This window comes from Bos taurus, chromosome 10 (assembly GCF_002263795.3).
Source record: "Bos taurus isolate L1 Dominette 01449 registration number 42190680 breed Hereford chromosome 10, ARS-UCD2.0, whole genome shotgun sequence".
NCBI lineage: Eukaryota > Metazoa > Chordata > Mammalia > Artiodactyla > Bovidae > Bos > Bos taurus.
Window position 1 is genome coordinate 79,592,368 of NC_037337.1, and position 24,992 is coordinate 79,617,359.

General features: G+C 46.3%; 1 protein-coding gene across 3 annotated transcripts in view; it reads right to left on the reverse strand.

Annotated features, from left to right (window-relative positions):
• Positions 1-7,233: 7,233 nt before the first annotated feature.
• Positions 7,234-24,992, reverse strand: part of ZFYVE26 (zinc finger FYVE-type containing 26) — a 68,042-nt gene continuing 50,283 nt past the window's right edge. For all 3 annotated transcript variants that reach the window (XM_024997474.2, XM_005211968.5, NM_001205789.1), the window contains 10 exons: positions 21,791-21,938; positions 21,358-21,567; positions 20,346-20,564; positions 16,063-16,260; positions 14,962-15,161; positions 14,084-14,225; positions 13,736-13,795; positions 12,386-12,568; positions 11,618-11,662; positions 7,234-9,317 (listed from right to left, as the gene is read on the reverse strand). In XM_024997474.2, the coding sequence (XP_024853242.2) occupies positions 9,114-9,317; positions 11,618-11,662; positions 12,386-12,568; positions 13,736-13,795; positions 14,084-14,225; positions 14,962-15,161; positions 16,063-16,260; positions 20,346-20,564; positions 21,358-21,567; positions 21,791-21,938 (1,609 nt within the window). In that variant the 3' untranslated portion in view covers positions 7,234-9,113. The remainder of the gene's footprint in view (positions 9,318-11,617; positions 11,663-12,385; positions 12,569-13,735; positions 13,796-14,083; positions 14,226-14,961; positions 15,162-16,062; positions 16,261-20,345; positions 20,565-21,357; positions 21,568-21,790; positions 21,939-24,992) is intronic.

Sequence of the window (24,992 nt, forward strand, 5' to 3'; positions counted from 1 at the left end):
GCTCAGTGGTAAAGAATCCTCCTGCCAATGCAGGAGACAGAGGTTTGATCCCTGGGTCAGGAAGATCTGCGGGAGAAGGAAATGGCAACCCACTTCAGCATTCTTGCCTGGGGAATCCCAAGAACATAGGAGTCTTGCAGGCCATGGGATTGCAAAAGAGAGAGTCAGACACAACTTAGCGACTAAACAACAACGATGAGGGTCTAATAAGGATGGGCCTTGTGAGCCCTGTTGAGGATTTGAAGTTTATTCTGAGGGCTACAGAAAGCCTCAACTACCATCCAAATTTGGTAAAATCTCTTCTTCTCCTCCTCCCCTGCCCCAATTAACCTGTGCTCCATTCTGCAGCCAAAGTGACCTTAAAATTAAAGACATATCATGTCATTCTCTTGCTGAGAACATTCTGATGCTTTGTATTATTCAGTGGGTTAAATCTGGAACTCTTTAACAAGCTTATAAGACAGCATGCTGACCTGGTCTCAGTGAGGTGCTCTGTTGTTTCTGGACCCCAAGACAAATTGTTTATCCTGCCAGGAACATTCCTCCAGCTATTTGTGTGTTGAGCATCACATTTGCTGGGAAGCCTCCATTGACTGCTCCCTAGTCTATATCCAGGACTCCTCCTGTGAGCTCTCATTTATACTTGGACATCCTCTCAATATTTAATACATAAGACTTATAACAAGTGACTGGGCATCTGCTATGACTCTCAAAACCCTAGCATACAGCTCACAATATAACCTTGATATTTATTGGATAAATAAGTGAATAAAAAATGAAATAGGGGATGTAGTCAACATGTTCTGTGATCGCTTCTAGCTCTGAAAAATACATTCTCTGTAGGTGCTGTCTGATACAGGTGACTTAGGAAGAGTTGAACAATTTACTTCTAACAAGACAGTGGGAGTCAAATTTCTACTCTTTGAGTTCCTATTTCCATTAAATTGAAGTAACTACTATGTTGGATTTTTTTCCTCAGCTCAAATGTTCTCAATATATCAACACAGAAATGAAAAGTATCTCCTCAGCTTTTCTTTATATATGTTCAATCTTGCCCATTTTCTCTATAAAGTACTTTTCTCTATAAAGTCTTTTTCTCTCCGAGGAAATGATTTCTATACAGGTTTCAGTTTCAGTTCAGTTGCTCAGAGAGTCCAACTCTCTGTGACCCCATGAACCGCAGCACGCCAGGCCTCCCTGTCCATCACCAACTCCCAGAGTCCACCCAAACCCATGTGCATTGAGTTGGTGATGCCATCCAACCATCTCATCCTCTGTTGTCCCCTTCTCCTCCTGCCCTCAATCTTTCCCAGCATCAGGGTCTTTTCAAATGAGTCAGCTCTTCCCATCAGGTGGCCAAAGTATTGGAATTTTAGTTTCAACATCAGTCCTTCCAGTGAACACCCAGGACTGATCTCCTTTAGGATGGACTGGTTGGATCTCCTTGCAGTCCAAGGGACTCTCAAGAGTCTTCTCCAATACCACAGTTCAAAAGCATCAATTCTTCAGTTCTCAGCTTTCTTTATAGTCCAACTCTCACATCCATACATGACCACAGGAAAAACCATAGCCTTGACTAGACAGACCTTTGTTGGCAAAGTAATGTCTCTGCTTTTTAATATGCTATCTAGGTTGGTCGTAACTTTTCTTGCAAGGAGTAAGCGTCTTTTAATTTCATGGCTGAAGTCACCATCTGCAGTGATTTTGGAGCCCAGAAAAATAAAGTCTGCCACTGTTTCCCCATCTATTTGCCATGAAGTGATAGGACCGGATGCCATGATCTTAGTTTTCTGAATGTTGAGCTTTAAGCCAACTTTTTCACTCTCCTCTTTCACTCTCATCAAGATGCTCTTTAGTTCTTCACTTTCTGCCATAAGGGTGGTGTCATCTGCATATCTGAGGTTATTGATATTTCTCCCGGCAATCTTGATTCCAGCTTGTGCTTTCTCCAGCCCAGAGTTTCTCATGATGTACTCTGCATATAAGTTAAAGAAGCAGGGTGACAATATACAGCCTTGACATACTCCTTTTCCTATTTGGAACCAGTCTGTTGTTCCATATCCAGTTCTAACTGTTGCTTCCTGACCTACATACAGGTTTCTCAAGAGGCAGGTCAGGTGGTCTGGTATTCCCATCTCTTTCAGAATTTTCCACAGTTTATTGTGATCCACACAGTCAAAGGCTTTGGCATAGTCGATAAAGCAGAAATACATGTTTTTTTCTGGAACTCTCTTGCTTTTTCGATGATCCAGCGTATGTATGTTCCTTAAGTAAACTATTCCCATTGGTTCGAACCAATTAAAAAATTCAGCTAAAACTGATTGATAGCCCATCACGTGCCAGGCTCAGTCCTGGGGATATAAATAAGTCATTTGACCTTACCGTTATCTGACCGGCTTACAGCCTGGAAAGAGCCTCTTGAACAGATAACTTAAAAATGTTTCACTTTCTCAACTATTTCTGGTTCAGGACATGCTTTATACTATACAGTTTAATTTAAAATAATATTTATGTACTGGTAAGCAGTGCACAAGTAATTTGTAAGTGAACTTGAAGATGAGCAAAAGATGACCCTGGCTTCCAGGAGCTTATGGTCTATGAAGAAACAAAATGATAAGGTAAAATTGACTGTCAGCTCAGGGAACTTAGAGGGGTGGGAAGAAGGGAGGGAGGTTTCAAAGGGAGGGGACACATTACACCTATAACTAATTCATGTTGATGCATGGCAAAAATGAAACCAATATTGTATAGCTTTATCTTTCAGTTAAAAATAAAGAAATTAAAAAAACTGAATGTCAGGAAGGCAGACTAGGGGAGCTTTAAGAGAGACAGAGGGTTAAAGGAGTAACAGCACACATCCTTCGGGGAAGGGCAGAGACAGAAGTTGCCTAGTCACTCAGTCGTGTCTGACTCTTTGTGACCCCATGGACTTTAGCTCGAAAGGTCTCAGTCCATTGGATTCTCCAGGCAAGAAAACTGGAGTGGGTTGCCATTTCCTTCTCTGAGAGAAGGAAGTGGGGAACCAGGAAACAAAAACTTCTCAGCACAACTGCTATTCGGAAAAGGCCCCGAAGTACCGATAAAATTGATGTAGGTACGTTATGTTAGTGGAATCATGTAATATTTATTATCTGTCCTTTTGCATCTGGCTTAGATTTCACTTAGCGTAATGAAAAGACAGTTTTTATGTAGTCAAATGTATGCTTATGGGTTTTTAAAATATGGGCTTCCCTGGTGGCTCAGATGGTAAAGAATCCACCTGCCATGCAGGAGACCCAAGTTCGATCCCTGGGTTGGGAAGATCCTGTAACAAAAATAAAAGGACTACCAAAAGTTGGAAAAACATGTTTGCAACATATATGACAAAGATCTAATTAATTGAGATGTAGGGTAGCACGGTGATTACCAGGGATTAGGGGTAGTCGAGGAGGGATAGAGGGTTAGTGGTGAATGGGTACAGGGTCTCAGTCTGGGAAGATGAAAACGTTCTGGAAAGGGATGGTGGTGATGGTCGCAAACAATGTGAATGCATTCAATGCTACTGAACTGCACACTAAAAAATGGTTAAAACGCGAACTTATGGTTACCAGGGGGAAGGGAGTTAGGGAGTTGGGGATGGTCATGTACACACTGCTATATTTAAAAAGGATAACCAACAAGGACCTACTGTATAGCACACGGAACTCTGCTCAATGATATGTGGCAGCCTGGATGGGAGAGGGTTTGGGAGAGAATGGATGCATGTATACATATGGCTGAGTCCCTTAAGCTGTTCAATTGAAACTATCACAACATTTTTAATCAACTCTACTCCAATACAAAATAAAGAGTTCCAAAGAAACAAAATGGTTAAAATTATGAATCTTTTTGTTAGGGACATTTTAATCACAATAACAGCTAAATAACTTCATGGAAAATAGATGGGGAAACAGTGGAAACAGTGACAGATTTTCTTGGGCTCCAAAATAACTACAGACAGTGACTGCAGCCATGAAATTAAAAGACACTTACTCCTTGGAAGAAAAGCTGTGACAAACCTAGACAGCGTACTAAAAAGCAGAGACATTACTTTGCTGACAAATGTCCATATAGTCAAAGAAATGGTTTTACCAGTAGTCATGTACGGATGTGAGAGCTGGACAATAAAAACTGCTGAGCACCAAAGAATTGATGCCTTCGAACTGTGGGGCTGGAGAAGACTCTTGAGAGTCTCTTGGAAAGTGAGAAGATCAAACCAGTCAATCCTAAAAGAAATCAACCCTGAATATTCATTGGAAGGACTGATGCTGAAGCTGAAGCTCCAATACTTTGACCACCTGATGTGAAGAGCTGACTCATTGGAAAAGACCCTGATGCTGGGAAAGATTGAAGGCGGGAGGAGAAGGGGACAACAGAGGATGAGACAGTTGGTAGGCATCACTGACTCAATGGACATGAGTTTGAGCAAGCTCTGGGAGATGGTGAAGGACAGGGAAGCCTGGTGTGCTGCAGTCCATGGGGTCACAAAGAGTTGGACACAACTGAGCGACTGAACAACAATAATTAAATGTTTCAAGGATTCTGGAACTTACATCTGCTTAGAAAGACTTCCCATGCTTGAAGATCATAGAAAAGTTATTTTTTCCAGAAGTATTTTGTCTGTTAATATGGAGTTGATTGGAGGTACAACTTTTGGATAGGTGTTTGAGATGAAGAAAATAGGCTTCTGCAACAGTCAGAGGAGGAAGTGACAAGGACCTGAAGTAAGGTGATGAAGGGTCAGGTTCTTCAGTTGGGAAAGCAGGATAGGAGGTCTTGGCTTTCAACAGGATATATGCTTGATGCATGGTAGGTACTTGAATATTTATTGAATGATGAGGGAAAAGAAAGTCAATACAGAGAACTCCTGAGGTTTCTAACCCAGGTGGCATTCACAATAGTAATACTAATATTAATTAATTGATGATACTAATATTCATTGAAGGAGGAAGGTCTGTGGGTAGAAGAGGATTGTGTTCCATTTTGAACATGCTAATATTTTTACGGGCAGTTCAGCCATCTGGGTGAGTTTCAGAAAAGAATCAAAGATGGATCTGATGTGGAAAAAACTTAAGGAAGACAAATTTGGTTTATAACTTGGCCAATGAAGATGACTGCTGAAGCTATGGAATTATTCAGGAGAGTATATGAGTGTCAAGGAAGAATGGATGTGACCTTGAAGGATTTTAGTCCTTCAGTGGGATGAAGAGGAAGTATAGCCAGAGCAGCAAATAATTTGTAGACAAGACACTTGAAGTGGGTTTGAAGGGGATTCCCTGGTGGTCCAATGGATAGGAGTCTGCACTTCCACTGCCAGGGATATACGTTTGATCCCTGGTCAGGGAACTAAGATCCCACATGCTGAATGGTGTGGCCAAAATAAATAAATAAATAAAAGAAATGGGCTTGAAGGAAGGTTTTGGATAACAGCAGATTGGAGGGTGGGGTAGCAGAGGTGATGAAAGAAGAGCGCCAAGCAGGAATGACAACGTGAAGAAATAAGGAGAGTGAAAGCACCCCACTAGAGAAGCCATTCAGTAACCAGATGTTGAATAAACCTGTTGTAGAAGAATTGGAGGCTTCAAGGATGGGTCAGTTAACATCATTACTAAGAAGAGAGGATGATGACCAAGACAGGCCGTTTCCCTCAGGGTTATGGTGACCATTGCTATTTGGTTGCTTGAGTATGAAGAACCTGAGAGCATTTGATCTACTTCACTTAAAGCTCCAGCCAAAGATATCCAGTAAATTTGGAGCATCTCAGGTTTCTAAACATAGTCCGGGTCCTCTATCTTAAGATTTACTTTGGGTGTTCCAATTTCCTTTGTTTGAAGCATCTTCGTGACAGATCCCAAACAGGGGGTTTTCAGGTCTACTTTCATCATTACTTTTTGTTTGTTGTGTGTTTGAAGTTTTGTTAATTTTCTTAAATGAGATATTGGATGACATCATGTTCCTGGGGAAAGACGATAACGGTAGCAAAGCTCCTGTCTGTGGCTCAAGTGTCATTCTGCACACAGGTGCTGTAAGAGGGCGGCCGGAAAACAACAAGCCCAGTGTGAGTTCTACTTTCCCCAAAGATCTGACCCCTGGTTTCAAAGAGTCACAGTTTGGTTGATATTAAAAAGATACGTAGAATTAAAAAAAAACAAAAAACAAAACCAGCTTGAAAAAAAATTTCAGAGTTCCATTTTTCATTCTCAGACTGGCAGAGATCTACAGAGTTTGCTAAGTGTTGAGGTAAGGGTGTGGGAAAGCAGGCCCTTGTCTTCACTGCTGGTGGGACAGGTAATTACCATGACCTCTATGGAAGTGACTGACAACACTCACCAAATGCTCATACTCTCTGACCCAGGGTATTCTAGTTCAGAGGTTTTTTAATTTTTTGACTATGCCATGCAGCATACAGGATCCTAGTTCTCCAAACAGGGATAGAACCCATACCTCCTGCATTGGAAGTGCGGAGTCTTAACCACTGGACTGCCAGGAAGTCCTTGACCCAGGGTATTCCAGACAAGATAATTCCCTGCAGCATAATCTGTTGTGGTAAAGATGGCAACCACCTAAACTATCCGTCAATAGAGACTGCTTAAATAATTATGGCATATCTTCACCACAGAATACTTTGGTCATTATTGCTTCTATATGCATAAAAGAGTTCTGAAATTATACACAAGAAACTGGTCACACAGGTAGCCTCTGGGAGGGGATGGGGCTGAGGGCTGAGGAGGTAGGAATGGGAAGGACTTTTCATTTGCCTTCTCTACCTGATGAATGTATAACCTACGTCCACCCACCACTCTGAATGAAGCAAAAAAAAAAAAAAAAAAAATCCCTGGCGGTAGAGAGTACACTGGGAGGTTTTTGTGTGTGCCTAGTCGCTTCAGTTGTGTCTGACTCCTTGTGACTCCATGGACTGTAGCCTGCCAGACTCCTCTGTCCCTGGAATTCTCCAGGCAAGAATACTGGAGTGGGATGCCATGCACTCGTCCAGTGGATCTTTCCAACCCGGGGATTGAACCTGGCTCTCCTGCATTGCAGGCAGATTCTTTACCATCTGAGCCACCTAGGAAATTCGAGAAAAATCTTAACCCAAGAGGCCTGAGTTATAACAGGAATCATTTTGAGAAGTTCAAGAGTTGAAGGTTATTGCATCTTTCCCACCCACCTTTTCACTCCACAGAGACAGCACAAATGAGCCATGAAGCCAAGAACTTGTAGGACAGACATTTTATTGTGACTTGCTTATAGTCAAACATTCAACCCGGCGACTTGCCCATTAGTTAATTGTTTTGCTGGAGATCACAGCCTGATGCCCAAAGGCCCTTAGCCTCATCTTTTGTCAGTCTAGTCAATGGTTGCCTATTTTACATTTCAATTAATTAGAGGAAAATGTCAGGAAAATCTGGTCTTAACATCTCAAATTAATGGCTGTGAGATTTGCAATCCATTTAATATAAAGTGCTCAAGTTCAGTGCAAAAAGGGCAGACTCAGAAGGGCAAGCAGGTGCCAGGGAGGAACGTTTCCTGGGAGACAGATGCATTCTACGACTCAAAGAAGAAAAAGCCACTTGTCCAACTTCCCCATAACGGGGTCTAGTATTTTCTTTGCCATCTCTTCCCTCTCTCAGAGGACCAGAACCTCTACAGATACTCTTAGAGTTGTTTAGTTCACTATTTAAAAAACCCAGTTCAGAGGGAGATCCGCAGGGTTTCTAAGCACCAGAGATACTGACTTGGGCTTCTAGCTCCCGTTCCTCTCAGCAGCCCCTGTGAGGCTGACAGGCTGAGTTCTGGCTGGTGGGAGGCTTGCAGCTGTGGAGCTCTCTTCACACCCCTCATTTGCAAATCACATCACGGACTAGGGCAGACTTTTTCCAAAAGCTTGTCACATCTCCAGTGGGAAGACAGGCCCACACTAATTAAATAAAGGAGCACTTCATTTGGTTGCTCACCAACTGGACATGACCTATTTCATCTTCCCCTTGTTTAACTCTTGTCCTCAGGCCCAACTTTAAAGTGAACCTTTGACTCCCACTGTTAAGACAAAGAAGTGCACTGCCTTCTCAATGACCCTGGGTCTCTTCATGTCCATCCTTCTGTCCTGAAGAGACTGAAGAGAAGCAGGTGGGAAGAGGAAGCGATTTTTTACCAATTTAAGGGGCATAAATAGGACTGTAACTCAAACAGGCAAAGTCTAGCCATTCGGTCCCAGGACCTTGGCTATTGTTTCTCTCCCAGACTCTCCAAAAGGAAGCCACGTTCTTTTACTTGGCAGCAGGAATATTGACAAAAGCCAGTTCTGTGCTTGTAGACAACTCTCCTGCAATGCTGTTTGGAGAGGTTCCCCTTTCTCTCCCTGTGGATGAACACGATGGCACCCCTCCTGCCCGTGTCTGGGGCTCCAGACTCCATCAGGTGGCCAGGCAGCCACAGCTTTCAGAAGCTAGCACCTGCGGACTCTTCTGTTCAGACTACTTTCCAAAGACTCACAGTAACTCTTGTGCTTGTGAGAGGAGAGAAGCTCAGAACGGTTTCACACCACAGGAAGCACCTGCCCCAAAGCCATCTCTGCATCTGGGGACGGGAAGGAGGGGAAAAGAGGCAAGCCTCTGATGTAGCTCCATCATTCTCAGTCAAAAACCCTTCTAGTCACGAGCAGCTACTGGAACATCTCCACACCAAGGAGACTGGGTACAAACAGGATGAGCCCGGGTTAAGAACCAAAAACGCAGGAAGGTTTTCAGACAGGCAGAAGTCGAAAGTAAAGTGCCTCTTTGCAGTGGGGGAGAGCTTCGTTTGTTCAGAAATGCTTGGGCGTAAACATGAGCGCAAAGAGCGTGAACACACACACACTCACTCTGAGGTAGAAAGAACTGGCCATCTCCAGACAAACACACACACAGACTCCACAATTTTACAGAAACATGGCACTTGCGTGAAAGATCCTATCTTTGCTCAAGATGGCAGGTTGGGTCCAATTCCAGCTCTTTCCAACCTGGGGTGGAGCCAGGGAAGTCCTGCCCCACAGGAGGAAAGAGCTGGAAGTGCGCCCATCACTCCTGCCCCACAGCTGTCTGGCCCTGCAGCCAGGGTCACTTCCTGGAGGCCGAACCATGGGCACCCCGGCTGCGGCTTGTCAGAAGCCACTGGGAGCAGATGTCTTGCACCACTGCGTCCCCGCTGCTCTTGGCGGCCTGCTGCACCTGCTCGACTAGGACTGCGGCCCGAGAGTGTTCTTGTTTCACGGCGATCAGGTAGGCAGAACGCAGCTTGCAGCACTTCAGGTAGGCCTGAACCTGGCAATTGGGTGTGAGAGATGGCCGGAAGGAAACCATCACTGACAAGTCACCAAGAAGTACACAGGGCCGCGTGAAGAGAGACAAGACAGCACTTCTCACCTACCAGTAACTGGGTTCTTGCCTTTTATTACGTTATGGCTACTCTTTAAATATTCTGGACACTAAGCTATTATACTGTATTACTGTACAGTGTAAAAGTTATTATAAATAAGACATGAATTTTAAAAAGCAGAAGGCAGGCAGGCAGAGCCTGGCCTCTATCTACTCCCTTCAAGGCCCTCCTTACTCTCCTGGGCTCTCCAGCTTTCTCCGGGCCTCATTGCTGACAAACTGGTTTTTGTGGTTATTTGGGTGATTATTTGATTGATGTCTGTCTCCCTGACTAGGAGGGCAGGAAAAGTGTCTGCTTTTTCTAACCATTCCTGGAGCCAAGCACAGGGCATGTGGGTGTTCCATGAATGTGCATGAAGTGAATGAATGAATGAATGAGTCATCACACCTGCCCTCTACAATGGGCCCATAGGGCCCCTTTCTCTATTTTTCTTCGACCTGCTTAGTTAAAAATCTTCTATCAGGAAGCTTGGGAAAAGAAACACAGATACACAATTAGAAAAACGTCTAATTAAGGGGTGGCCCCAGATTGACCTTACTTGCTGTTTGCATCAGAGACAGTCTAGTTTCCTGCATTCTGGACACACTCCATCTCATGAGTTCCTAGTGTGAGGGAGATGAGAGCCCCTTCCTTCCCTGCCCTGACCCCACCAGCACCTCCCTGGTTAGCCAGGGCTCCAGGCTAGCAAATGGCAAGGTCCTGGTGAGCTGCCTCAGACCTCTAGGCCAGCAGCTGCCTTTTGCCATGACAGTCCTCCTGGTGGTTGGAGAGGACTCCTCTCTTCATGTTTCAAAGCTCTACCTTCTTTTCTTACTTCAGTCACTAAAGTCTTCCTTTTCTAAGCTCAGTTACAGATAATTGACAGCTGCAAGATGGCTGGCACGTTCTGAGCTCTGGTCTGGTTAATCCACCCACTGCTCTGGGATGTTCGCTCTCACCCAGGCCTTCAGCTCCACTTGGCACCAGTGTACATTGAACAGAATATCACCAAGTCGACAGGCAAAACTCCCTACCTAGAGAAGGGCATTTTTCCAGAAAGTCTGGAATAAAAACTGAATGAAGCTCTTTTACGGCAAGATCTTGTGGCCTTACATCTTGTGTGTTAGAACAGCGACTAACAGAAGAAAAAACCTGAATAAGTTAACAATGACGGTAGAGATTCCAGGGTCCATCTTTTCCAGGGACAAAGGCTCTGTCCTACTGAGCAGGAGGTCCCTGAAGGCTTAGAAAAGAGCCACACACAGTCTGAGAATCAAGAAGCCTGGGTATCAGGCCTGGCTGTCAGGTTCTCAGTCTGATTCTAGAAAAGGAATTTTTCACATTTCGGGATGTCAGAATTCCATTCTTTTCATAGGATCGCATCAGGATCTTGCAGAATTAGATGAAGAAATGTTAAGAACAGATCCTCCCTAAACCCTCGAATGAAACATGCCCTGGAAATTCAGTTCAGGAAACAGCAATACCGCCATGGGGGGCAGCAACGTGGTAGTGTGTAAGAAGTTGTTTGCTAACATGAGTTTTCTTCACGAGGCACTCAGCTGCCGGAGGATTCCGCTGCTAGTGGCCAGGGCAGGCTGGCTGGGTTTTCTCATGCCTCTCCTGGCCTGCAGGCCTTCCCCTGAATGGCAGGTGGATTGAGTCTATGGTGAGCCACAAACTGGAGCAGCTGGGAATACTTTTAGTCTATCCATTTCCTATGCAACACGAAGCAGGCACGGGCCTCAGGGGAAAGGCCTGTTCTGGAGACCAAGGCACTAACAGGCATTGTTGGTCAAAGGGCTGGCTGGATTTTTTCCCTACCATAGAGGGTACCCTCGCTCCTTTAGGATAAAGAGATGCCTGTTCACTCTGAGAACCTTATTCAGTGAGACAAGCTGCAAGTGAGGATTTCCTAGGGATGGGAGAGAAAACCTCCATGGAAAATGGGGAGAGTGGAAAGGCCTGTGTGTCTTGGGGGTACAGAAGAGAGAGGGCCAAGGCTCATGTGGTCAGGGTTCTTTCTCATGTTCTCTACATGTTCCCTCCCTTCTACGCCCTTATCTGGGTCCCGGCCCCACCTCTGATAATAAAGAGGGCGAGATAGGGGTTGAATGGAACTGTCGTAGCAAGTGAGGGGTGAAGGTGACAAGGCAACTCCAAAGGGCTGTTCCCGAGCATTACTGGGTGAGGAGACAACTCTGCTCACCTTGTTGTCGTCACTGTGTATCGCCTGGATCAGGCCCTCCAGCTCCTGTGCGGGACAGAGACACAGCAGTTGTGAGATGGAGCATGGGAGCCGGGGCTCAACTCCGTCTCAGCCCAGCCCTTCTGACTCTGGTTGGGGATGCCCGCCTGACCCTTCCTTATAAACTCAACTCCTGGGAAATCCTGGTGGTCCAGTGGTTAGGACTCGGTGCTTTCACTGCCGAGAGCCCACGTTCAGTCCCTGGTTGGGGAAATGAGATCCTGATAGCCTTGTGGTGTGGCCAAAATAAAAAAAAAAAACACCTCAACTCCTGCTATCAGAGCAATAGAGGAAATCTAATGATAACACTAAGCTTGGGAATCTGAGAATCAACATCAGATCAAAAGCTTTTCCTTGGCTTTCATGAATGATGTGTCTGTTCATCCCACAAAGCCATCAGGGGACAGTTTTGCAGGTGACATGCCACCTGCAGGCCCACACTGACCTCGTCTACAATCCCTGGGAGAAACTCAACTCCGTCTGTCCGCAGACACTTCCAGGTGTCAATAACATCAGACAACGGGATGCTTAGGGGGCGGCTTCTGGATACGTACCATGAATTTTCTTTCCAGGGAAGGGTTGATTAGCGTAAGGCCATTATTATAGAGGGGTCAGAAAGACAGAGGGATCTTGTAGAGTTTTGGGTACATGATGGGGAAGAGAAAAATAAAGACGGGGATGTGAAGACACTGAAACAGATGCAGGAGCCGAGGTCTGAGGTGGGCGTACCTGGGGGGGAATCCTCCTGAACGCTTCCACGCAGTTGAGGAGGACGGTGTCCCTGTCGCTTTGGGCCGCCATGCCCGACTCGCTGACGCACTTGAGCAGCTGTCGGATCTCACCGAACTTCTCCCTCTCCACCAGCTGCCGGGCGGCCTTGCAGTAGGTAGCGGCGGCATCCAGCTGGAAGTCCTGGAACAGAACACAGGATGACAAGGGTAGGGAGGCAGGGACTCCACAGCTGGGGGAAGGACGGTGACATTCACAGAGCTCCGAACGGGCTTGGGGCAGACACGCCAAATTGACTGCAGTCCCAGTAGAAACATACATAAGCAGACAACCAGCAGAAAGTTCCTCTTTTGGAGTCTGGCAGACGTTTGGGAAGCAAGCATGAAAACTGGGACTTTGAGATCTATGCTGGTTCATCTCCCTTGCTGCCGCATCACTGCCTGAAGATATTCTAATCAAATGCCCGAGACCAGCTCATTCTCCCTCTAACGAGTCAACCTTCTCTTGGAAAATGGATGCTGGGGGCTGATACTGGCTGCCCGGGACACCAGGTGCTCTGTGAAGAGAGGCTGTGGTGTTAGGAGATAGACCAATTCCCCAAAGGGTGGATGATCTAGAAACTACTGGATAAATACTTTGTTGCCTTGGGGTCTGATAGGAGCTGTCACTCTGCCTGCCCACGGGGGTATCTGTGTATGGAGAGCTTTGTCCAACACTGAAAATGGGTGGGAAAAAAAGAGATCTGTCAGATTGGATTGCTTGCTGTCTTTGATCCTTGAGATGAGCACAGTGTTAATTAACACCCTGCCTGCCTGGAGAGCGAGGGGCCTCTGGGTGCCTCTGTGTCACTGTGAAGTAGGGGTGGTCTGGCTTCTCATGGTCTTAGCTCCCTGCTCCATCCTGCTCCAGTGCCACAGCTGTACCTGGGTCCTCTTATCACAAGCAACAAAAAATGTATGCCTCGAGCTGGCTCGTGGGCAGATGAAGGATGGAGGGGCGGCTCTTGTTGCCAGGGGCCCCCTCCCACTGAATAGGACCTCTCCCCCCACCAGCACCTCCTCTAGCCATGCTCCCCTGCAGGGAGGAGAGCTGTGGTGAACTGTTGTAGACCTGGTTTCAAGTATTTATTTGACGTTTTGATGAACTTGTCACCAGTTGCTTGGCTTTTGTCAAAGTGGCCTTCGGTCTCGAACTTGACCCAGTTTTGTAACAGCCACCTCGTTGCTTTCATCCTTGATGTAGTATAAATCTACTTTTCTCGGGATAAAAATTTTCTGAGGAATAATCTCTCACAGAACTGTGCTCATGTGCTGATCCCTGCTCGAATAATCCTGAGTAATCCGGTCATACCTGCAGAACACGGAATGCGATTCCAAAACCATCTTCTACATTTTTCCCTCCTAGCATGACCTGAAAAGGAGAGGGAAACATGCTTACAGAAACAATAATGACTGGAGCAGCCCCTCAGTTAAGAACAAGGCCCTCGTTCATTCGTTTATTCAACAAATATCCGGGAAGACTCTACTGGGCACAGGCATGAGGGATACGAGAGTCATCAAAATGGACTCAAGCCACAGCCTTCTGGGGCTCACACTCCATCGGGGAGGCAGCCATCAAACAAACGACTGAAAAGATCAGACGATTCCAAGCGTGATGAGCATTTAACAGCCTGTCGGGGGCCTGCGACATCAGGCATACCTTGCAGGCAACATCCATTTTCATGTGGTTATTTCCAAACAGGGTTGGCAGAGGCGAGGTGGTGACTTGGGAGGTCCCGGCACTTTCGCAGCGATGCAAGAACCTGGTCACTTCCATCTGCAGCTGAAGGGTGTTCATGTGTCTGTGGGGACAGGTGACACACAGTCTGGCCTCAGGAGGGAACTCGGGGGTAACTAGGACCAGGGGGGACTGAGAAGTCATAACAGGATGGCAATGAAAAGGGCAAGAGAAAGGGTTCGGAGGGAAGAGATCCAAAAGGCCCTCTGAGAAGTTACGACAGGACAAAAAGGGGTGACGAGTGTTTACAGAGCATGGTATGCTGCTAACAACAGAGGTTGAGACAGATGTGAATCCTGGCCCCAGAGGCTAGAGGAGAGCTGGGGAGGGAATAAACACACCAAGGCACCTAGCGATTGGGACTGTGAAGGAAAAAACAGTGACAGCGAGCATTCACTTCAGATGCTATGTTTCGGCATAAAGGCTGTGAGGAGGGAAGGACTCGGGGCGCCGAGGAGCCAGTGTGCCTGATGCACCTCAAGGAAGGAGAGTGCTTTGACGTAAGATTGAGATGAAGGGTCACCCAGGACTTCTTTTGCCTCTTGGAGGGGGTAGGGGTTTAGCCTGATTGTCACGGGTGAGCCTAATCCCTGCCCCTCCCCCACTCTCCTTTCCTCCAAGCTCCTCTGGAGACTTTTGAGACTTAACACCAGACACTATCATCCGTGAATGACTCCTATCAGGTATATATGTTTGTTTCCCATGATTTCAGAGATGGGCGAGGGCGGCTTCATCACCAACAGTCCTCCCGGTTCCAGCCCTTCTGCACTGCCCCAACTGTTCCCTGAACCCCGAGCTACCTTGACACATCAGACGCCGTCATCTTCTTTCGGAAGAAGGTGGTTTTCTTCCTTCCGCTACGCCGGGAGGTTTCTTGGAGGTAGATCTTCAGGTGGTCCTTGGCTTTCAGCAGCCAGGAGAGCTTCTCTCCCAGCTCCGTGTATGTCTTTGCTTTGTGAGTGAAGAACCGGATACAGGTCATGGCGGCCCGCACATGGTCCTGGAAGAGGAAAATGAATGTTCGGGTCAAAGGAGGCTTGGAGGCTGGGGATGCAGGGAGAATTCTGATCTGAATTCCACCCAGGATGTCTGGTTGCCAGCACCCCTTCCCTCAGAGGCCCAAGAGATCCAAAAGTCAACCGACTGGCTGGGTTCTTGTTTCTGCAGCCTTGTGGGCTATGCGTGTGCTCAGTCGTGTCTGACTCTGTGACCCCATGGACTGTAGCCCGCCAGGCTCCTCCATCCATGGGATTCTCCAGGCAAGAACACTGGAGTGGGTTGCCATTTCCTCCTCCAGGGGATCTTCCTGACCCAGGGATCAAACCTGCATGTCTGGTGTCTCCTGCATTGCATGGCTCCTGCTGAGCCATGGGGGAAACAGCTGGCCAGACTCTTGGGTAGGACATTATTCCACCACAAAAGAGATCTTTAAAAAGGAGACTTAGGATACTCCATGAGACTTGCCATCACTTTCACTCTGGCTTTGAATCATTCAATGTCTCTGTGACTTAGTATTGGCCACCCTCACAGACTGGAAGAAACATGATCCCTCTCCTTTCGTGCATGTTCTCTACAAATACTTCTCTACCCTTCCTTATGAATTCTGCATTCACACCCCATGTTTATCTAGAAACTACCATATCCCTCTCCTTTTTAATCTTTATATTTCCTGAATTCTGAAGAATGCCATTACTGACAAGATTAAAGTTTGCCTCTTTGGGATGAGAATGGAAATCCTGATATTACATAAGAATGCCTCAGAGCAACATGGATTTCTTGTTGCTGAGTCAAGGAGCAAGGCTAGGGACCAAGTGACAGTCTTGTTCCCTTATCCTGCGCAGACCCACCACATGGCAAGGCTGCAGGGACAGAGGTAGCAGGCAGGATGGGGCTGTTGTTACCTTCATAAACTGCTGCAGCTCATACAGGATGTGGTAGTAGTTCTTCTTCTGTAAATGCTGGCAGGCGGCAATCAAGTATTTTCCCCAGCTTTCCAAGGATGAGTCAATAGATTCTAGGAGGTTTTCTAAATCATGTAGCTTCCCACTTTTATAGCTTGGCTGGAAAATGCCTTCTATGAAGACTTCTGGGGGACTCTCCTGGAGCAGGGCAAAGCAACAAGGCAGAAGTCTTGAGCCTGGTTCTGGCACTGCTTAGGATCCATTCTGAGTTTCCTTCCACTCACAACCCTCCGCATTCTCATATAGGGATGCTACTTAACCTTTTTTGTGCATCACAGATGGATCCCTTTGAGAATCCCACTCCAGGGACTGCTTCTCTCCTCTGTACAGAAGAGCTCTTTGACGGAGTTATCTACACCCCCTGTCTCTAATTCCTCTCCTGTGATTGTCTCTTGAACTCACTCTCATCCAGCTTTTATACCTACAACTCCACTGCAACTGCCCCTTAGGTCACCGAAGACCTCTACTTTGTTAAATCTAAAATTCTTAGTCCTTATTTTCCACCTATCCTGTCAATAGCTGCTGATAGCTGGTGGTTTGCTCCTAACTGTCTTTATTTGGCTCCCAGGATACTATCCCTGCCAGGTTTTCATTTTATTTCTCTGGCTAGTCCTTCTCTACCTCTTTTGTTGATTCCTCCTAAGCTCCCCAGGGCTTAGGAGGATCCTCTTCTCTTTTCTTTTAGTCACTCTTTTGATTTTATAAGTCTCAGGGCTTTAAATCTAGCTATTTGCTGATTATGTCTAAATCTCTATTTCTAGCCTGTTTATTCTTCCTGAACTCCAGAACTGTATATCTAAATTATATTCAATTGCCGACCCAAAAAGTCCTCTTGGGTATCTAGAGAATACATACTGATATAAAACTGCACTCCTGATTGTTTCTCCTCACTCTGCTCTTTCTGTGGTCTTCCCTTTCTCAGATGGCAATTTTATTCTTCTATTTGTTCAGGCCAAAAGCCTTCACCATCTTCTTCTTACCTTGCAACATAGAAGTCATTACCAAATTCTATTGGCTCCACCTCAAATATACACAGTATCTATATGTAATTGACCACTTCTCACCACCTCATGTACCACCCTGGTCCATGTCATGGGCACCACTTGCCTGAATGATCCCAATGGCCTTCTCCCTGGTCTTCCTCTTCTACCTCCTGCCTCTTTTTTGACTAACGTCAATCAACCCAAGTGATTTGGTTAAAAACATAAGTTAGATCACATTATTTCTCTGCTCAAAATCTTCCAAAGGTTTTCCTTCTCATGCAGCACAAAGCTCAAGTCCTCATAATGTCTGCAAGGCCCTATATGATCTGGGCCCTATTAGGTTTCTGACCTTACCTGCTACCACCCTTTCCCCAGCTCACTCTGCTTAAGCCACCCTGGCTTTGCCCTTGTGACTCCATCCACCTGGACTGTGCTTCTTCCACAGTCTACATGGTTCATTCCCCACCTACTTTAAGCCTTCGCTCAGATGTCACCTGTCCAAACATCCTGTCTACAATTGTACAATTCGCCTCTTCCCTCTCCTCTACTTTATTCTTATTACTTGTCACCTACACTATATATTTTATCTTGTTTATTGTCTCTCTCCCTAGTATAATGTAAGTTTTATAAAAGTAGATTTTTTTTTGGTTTGCCTTTTTTTTTCTTCACTGTTGTACTTCTGGTGCCCAGAATAGTCCTTGGCCATTTAATAACTATTTTTTGGGTGAATGAATAAATGATAAATATCATGGATCTTATCAGGAAAGTGTACACACTCACTAATCTACTCAATTCTGAAGCTCATCTGTGGTTCAGAGACCCTGAATCATACCCCCTCATTGCATAGTCATAGAAAAGAAAATCATTTGGCCATTTAGACTTTAGATGAGTAAGTGATGAGAAGTGAAGGACAGCTATAAACTCGTGGCCGTACAACCATGCTGGCCTTGAAGCACTGGGCACAAGCTGTTTAGAAGTGGAGAGGATCTGGGCTTTAGAACATCCACAGTGGGCGAGTGGCTTCTTTCCCAATTTTGGCTCTTCCTGAACACTCAGACCTAACCTAAAAGTTGTAGGACACACTTTAAGAAGTAGGGAGATCAGCTGCACTGGAAAGGTACAATATCTCAGAAGAGCAACCCCTTAAGAACTTTCATTTCATCCACTCATTCACTGGCATTAGGACAGGTGGCTGAAGACAGCAGGTAAGGGAAGTAAGGGCCTTCTCGGTCCAGATGGGAAGACACAGTTGTAAAGAAATAGCTGCAATCCACTGGGATAAAAGCAATAAGAAACCTAGGTTCTAGGCACAGAGGTGGTATATAGGAAGAGGTGAATGCTCAACAGAGAGGGTCTAGAAGGACAAACAGGAGTTCTCCAAGAAAACAAGGAGGGGCAGGGCATCCTAGGGAGGGGAAACAGCAATGCAGATTCCTGGAGCTAAGAAAGGGCATGGTACTATTAGGAAAATTTAAGCAATCTGGCAAGTCTGGAATACAGATCATAGATAGGACTTGTGGTGAAAGTAAACTGGAGAAATAAGAGGACCTGATCCTATTGTGTTCTGCATTCATGCTAAAGAACGTGGACTTCATCTTAGAGCCATGGGGATCCACCGAAGGCCTTTTAGAGAGAGGAATCACATGAATTATGAATACCATAAATAACATGTACTATGTTTTAGAAAGCTCTCTCAGGGATGAAAGGCAGGGAATGAGCATCTTCCATGCTCTAGGCATTCAGTTGTAGTTTTCACAATGTTTTTTTTTTTCTGTTGTTCTCCACCTGCTTGAGAAGGTAAGATAGTCCACTTCAAGGGTAGTTGTGATTACAGGAGACAGAAAGAAGAAGCAGGGGCAAAGCTGTCATCAGCTTTTACCAAGATAAGTAGGTAAGCAGCTTAACTCTCTGGACTGGTCATCAGAAGAAACAGAACTGGGTGAGGTAAAGCAGCTTTATCTCAAAACTCATTTGGAAACTGAACAGACAATTAGCAATTGAAGACCAAATAACATAACTTTTACAATATTCTTGACACCCGGTTAAGACACAGTAGCTAAGGCAGGAGTGAAAACATCTCCCTTTTGTGTCCTGTGTGTGTGTGCTCATTCATGTCTGACTCTTTGCGACCCCATGGACTGTAAACTGCCAGGCTCCTCTGTCCATGGGATTTTTCAGGCAAGAAAACTGGATTGGGTTGCCATCTCCTCCTCCAGGGGATCTTCCTGACCCAGGGATCAAACCTGCGTCTCCAACACCCTGTAAGGGTGGGGTTACCAGGACTCTGTACTGCTGACTCACTTGGAGATATTCGAGAAGGTATGTCTATTTGTAAACTTGCACTGGCTACCATTTTGGATGAGGGCAGCAGACTAAAATTAAAGTAAAACTCAAGTTTCTTTAATTTTATATGAAATTTGCTATGAATCAGTTTTTCCCTCAGAAAAACTTCATGGGACATTCAGATAAAAAAAGAGAAGGTCAAAGAGTCATGGTGAAATGGAGTTTTGACTTGGCTTAAGAATCGCTCCAAGGAAATCACACACTTCACCTTTGCCTCCTGTGAGAGGAGAGCAGAAGACGTCAGAGGAAGAAAGGAGAGCATACTCTCTCCTCCCGTAAGATGCTTGGGGCCAAACTTAGGATCTGTGTCTTAGGGTGCCTCCTGGGCTTTGTGATGACAACTCAGAGTGGATGCGCAGTTGGGTTAGCAGCAGGACATAGTCCAGGGCAGGTGGGAAGTGTGTGGAAACAGAAGTTAAGCAATTTGCCCAAGGTCACACCACGCATACCAAACATCTTGTTCCAGAGCCCACATTCTCAGCTATTATTTAGTTCTGCTGTATGTTCTGGGAGAAGGGATGAAGTGTGTCATTGCCAGTGACAAGGGCAATCTGGGATCCAGGTTAAGACTTTTACATGCTCGTCCAAACATGATTTGTGTAGAGAGAATTTGCCATTTGTGGTTTTTTTTTTTTTTGGTCGTGCCACACAACTCACAGGATCCTAGTTCCCTGAACAAGGATTGAACCTGGGTCCTCGGCAGTGAAAGTGCAGAGTCCCAACCACTGGACCGCCAGGGAAATCCCTAGAATTTGCCATTTGGACTTGACTCTGCCTGAGATGATCCTACAGCTGAACCCTGGGGTAGCGTTAAGGGGGGTTATTGCTCCCGGAAGCTGGGCAGGCCAAGCCAGGGGGGCAAGGCAGGCACTGCATGCGAGGTGTCTGGGGTCCCACCGTGTGTAGCAGGTGCAGCAGGGCCTCCCGCAGGCAGCTGTGCCTCACGTAGAAGCTGATGATGGCCAGGTGGGTGCTGTAGCTGTGCAGGTAGAAGAGGCATTCTTGGTAGTAGGTGTTGTTCAGGATCTTCCCTTCAGGAATCACTTCCAGAGAGAGGCTCTGGGTCCGGAGGGTTGCTTCCAGCTCTTTCAAGGTGGCCAAGAAGTCATCATCTTGCTGCCAAGAGAGGACAGAGAGGGAACAAGGGACCCAGAGAGTTCTCAGCAGCCTCTGGAAACGCTGCTTTCAAAAAACACTTAACAATATGGAAAAATGCTCTCTTGTATAGTGTTAAGGGTAGAAAACAGGCAGGATATAAAATTCTACACATTATAAACCGTATGCCATGCTGCGCTAAGTCACTTCGGTCGTGTCTGACTCTTTGTGACCCTATGGACTGTAGCCCGCCAGATTCCTCTGTCCATGGGGGATTCTGTAGGCAAGAATACTGGAGTGGCTTGCCAGGCCCTCCTCCAGGGGATCTTCCTGACCCAGGGGCTGAACCCGCATCTCCTGCATTGGCAGGCAGGTTCTTTACCACTGGCACCACCTGTGGAACCCTATATACTGTACAGCAGCAATTTAATTCAGAAACATAACGAAGAAAAGTCGCCAAAATCCAAATACGGCTTAAGTCTGGATATGGGATTATATGTGATTTTCATGTCTTTAAAATAATTCTTTTTGTTGTTGGAAATTTGACTGTTTATGACTTATCTAATCACACAGATGGTGAGGGACAGGGAAGCCTGGCATGCAGCAGGTCCATGGGTCATGAAGTGTAGGACATGACTAGGCGACTTTCTTGGAAAAGGAACCACATACACTGGAAAGAAGGAAATCCAAACTGGACAGCTCTGGGCCAGGGCTGCACTGTCATTGGGACGGAAGCTGATCTTCTTCCCAGGCCGTTACTGCTCTGGGGCCTCGCTGTTCCCCTGAGCCCAGCCTGTGCCTGCTGCGCTCTTACCACAGATAGGAGTGGCCTCGCTGTGGACTCCAGGTACTCAACCACCTCCTGTACCAGTCTTGAGCCATGACTCAGCTGATTGAGGTCGAAAGGGGGCTTCAGGCAGCGGCTGAACTTCTCCCGTGCAGCAGTGAGGTTCCCAGCTTTGAGGCAGGCCATGCCCCAAGCATGCCATGCCCCGGTGGGATCAAGGCCAGTCTTTGTGGAGACCTGGAGGAAAAACCGCTCCTTTTAGGGAAGAGGACTTGCAGCCAGGCCTGAGGGTCCCAAAGACTGACACTATCCCCTGGTTGTCAATCATCTCCCCTACCCCACCCCACCCCACCTGCCATGACTCCCACACTGGCAAACTGTCATGCCCTAGACACTCTCCATGGCCAAGGAAAAGAGGAGGAAGTAACTCACTGGGGCAGACATCAGCTCTGTGCCTCACCTCAACACCCAGTTGGTAGTACTCAGCTTCCAAGAGCTGGTTCCTGAGCCTGGTTACCGCAGCTGGTTGCAAGATCTGATCCAGAGATGGCACGTGGCGATAGGCAGCAGCAACTAAAATATTCAGCACATCGACCTTGCTGATGTAGCTACCAGGAGGAAAAGGGCATGGCAGTGAGGCTCCCCAGGGTCCTCCCAGCAACAGTGCTGCTTCAAGGTTCCCTATTTCATTTTTAATGTGAACTGGGATCATGAGAATTGGGAGGTACATGGGCGAATAGGTGCTGGAGTCAGACGTTCTGATTCTCAACTTTATCTCTTGGTGGCTCTATGATCTTAGGCAAGTTAGCTAACCTTTCTCTGCCTCAATCTACTCATCTGTGAAATGGATATAACAGGGGGTTTTAAGGATAAAATGAAATAACTGAAGGAAAAGACTTAGGATGGTATCTGGAGCTTTGCAGTAGATTGCAGTAGTTGTAGTGTTAGTCGATCAGTGGTGTCCAACTCTTTGTGACCCTATGGACTGTAGCCTGCCAGGTTTCTGTCCATGGAATTCTCCAGGCAAGAATACTGGAGTGGGTTGCTATTTCCTTCTCCAAGGGATCTTCCCAACCCAGGGATCGAACCCAGGTCTCCTGCACTGCAGGCAGATTCTTTACCATCTGTGCCACCAGGGAAGCCCCCCCAAGGAAGCTTTCAGGAACTCATTAAATGTTAGCTATCAATACGTGGAGTAGGGACGTTCTGGAACACTCAGGTCTATTTGAGGCAAGGCCTTTACATTGAATGTTAGGAGCTCACAGGCTACCCATTGCTTTTTGGTTCTCTGGAAGCCTATTTGGGAGAGCGCATACAGACTGTATCAGGGGTCTGCACCTCCAGTCAGTATGGAGGTCACAGCACTACCATCCTCTGGAGTGCTGCTGGGCAGGGGCCTCCTGGCCTTTTGGATTCTCGTGCCCTGGACTTGACATCCTCTATCTGGGTCAAGGATGGATACTGTTACTAGGACTGCTGCCTCTGATCTTACTCCGAATATCTGGTGATTGCAAAAACCTTTTAAAGACAGACTCCAGAAAGCTGTCTGGGATCATTCTGTGTGGTCCTACCTGAGACAGGCCTACACTCAAGGTTCTTGACTCTTGCATCAGATTCTATCAAAACCCTTCCATGGATCCTGACTTGTCCACTGATTTCCCTGGAAAGGGATTCAGCACATGAGTGAGTCTCAACGAGTCAGGGTAGGGCAGGGGACGTTACAGTGTGTAAAAGCAAGTTTGGTATTATCATGTACTGCTGCTGCTGCTGCTGCTAAGTCGCTGCAGTCGTGTCTGACTCTGTGTGACCCCATAGACGGCAGCCCACCAGGCTTCTCCGTCCCTGGGATTCTCCAGCCAAGAACACTGGAGTGGGTTGCCATTTCCTTCTCCAATGCATGAAAGTGAAGAGTGAAAGTGAAGTTGCTCAGTCGTGTCCGACTCTTAGCGACCCCATGGACTGCAGCCTACCAGGCTCCTCCGCCCATGGGATTTTCCAGGCAAGAGTACTGGAGTGGGTCGCCATGCCTTTTCCGACTAGATACGTGTAATAGGTGGTTTGAGCTTCTGTCTTTAAACATTATTTGTCTATAGACTCTTGAGCGTCCCTTGGACTGCAAGGAGATTAAACCAGTCAATCCTAAAGGAAATCAATAGTCATTGGAAAGACTGATACTGAAGCTGAAGCTCCAATACTTTGGCCACCTGATGTGAAGCGCCGACTCACTGGAAAAGACCCTGGTACTGGGAAAGACCGAGGGCAGGAGGAAAAGGGGATGACAGAAGATGAGATGGTTGGATGGCATCACCGACTCAATGGACAGGAGTCTGAGCAAACTCTGGGAGACAGTGAAGGACAGGGAAGTCTGGCGTGCTGCAGTCCATGGGGTTGCAAAAAGTTGGACATAGCTTAGCAACTGAACGACAACAATTTGTGTACTGGAAGAAGGTATTTAAAACAGTGGAAAAATACTCTGCAAACCAGGAGTTCTCAATACCCGAGAGATGAATCTATTGTTGTCAGCAACTGGGTACAAATGCAGCTAATGTGAGGACTCCAGGGTTGGGCGGAAAGAATGTGCAATTTGAAACCACTGCTGTTACGGGGCCAGCAAGCCCAAGACACCTGGGGGTGGATGAGAATCCTCCTGAAGCAAGGCCCTCCTTAATTTCTGCTTGCTTAGTCCAAAGTGGATATTGCCTCCATCTGTACTGGATTTTGAAGGAAGTTTAGGACTTACTATTAAATTTGTTCTGCCTCCCCACAATCTGAGTATCTTTTTTCTCTTAATAAGACTGTATTTCATTTACATTTCCGATATTTGAGAAATATTCAGACATCTCAAGATTTTTGCCATTAACTCTGCCTTTTGCTATATGGGATGGTTTCTGTTCTTTCCTTCTCTTCTCCCCCATTTCTGATAAATTGGTATAGTTTTGGTTCTTTACATGGTTATTTAAAAAACTGTATTTAACATATTATATTCCTCTTTTTTTGTCAACTTGAAAAATGATATAGACACCTTTGTCTCTTGATCAAGGAGTAAAATTAACTCCTACATATTTCCTTCTACTTTCTGTCCCACTTCTTTCTGCCTTTCTCAACCTTCGGGTGTTTGTTAATATGAATAAAACTGACATTTTTGGAGTACACAGGCCCAGTTCTTAGCCCTTTATATGGTTATAGTACTCACACTTTATCCTTATAACAGCCATATAGAATAAATATCATTATTATCCCCATTTTCCAGAGGAGGAAACTGAGGCCCAGAGTCATCTAAAGTTACAGAGCTCTAGGAAGTGGTGAAGCTGAGCGTCACTGTACTCTCTGTGACCCGGTGAGTGTGCAGGCTGGTACTCTGGGCAAGTGCCTGAAGCCCTGACACGTCAAAGAAAATTATGCTCTCTGCTCTGAAATCTGGGTAGGACTGAGTGCTGGGAACATACAACATGAGTCACACATTTGGGTGGGTAAGCTGGAAACTGGGAGTTTTCAATGTCAGGTTAACAGAGGCAGAGCAGGTTGTGCAGGGGCCTGGGGCAGAATCCTCCCCTTTCCACAGAGACTTCTATTTTATGACTCGCGTTTCTCCCTGGGATGCAGGGACAGACGAGTCCACAGTGTGCTTCAAAGATCTGTCATCCACAGCTCCCTGAGGCCAC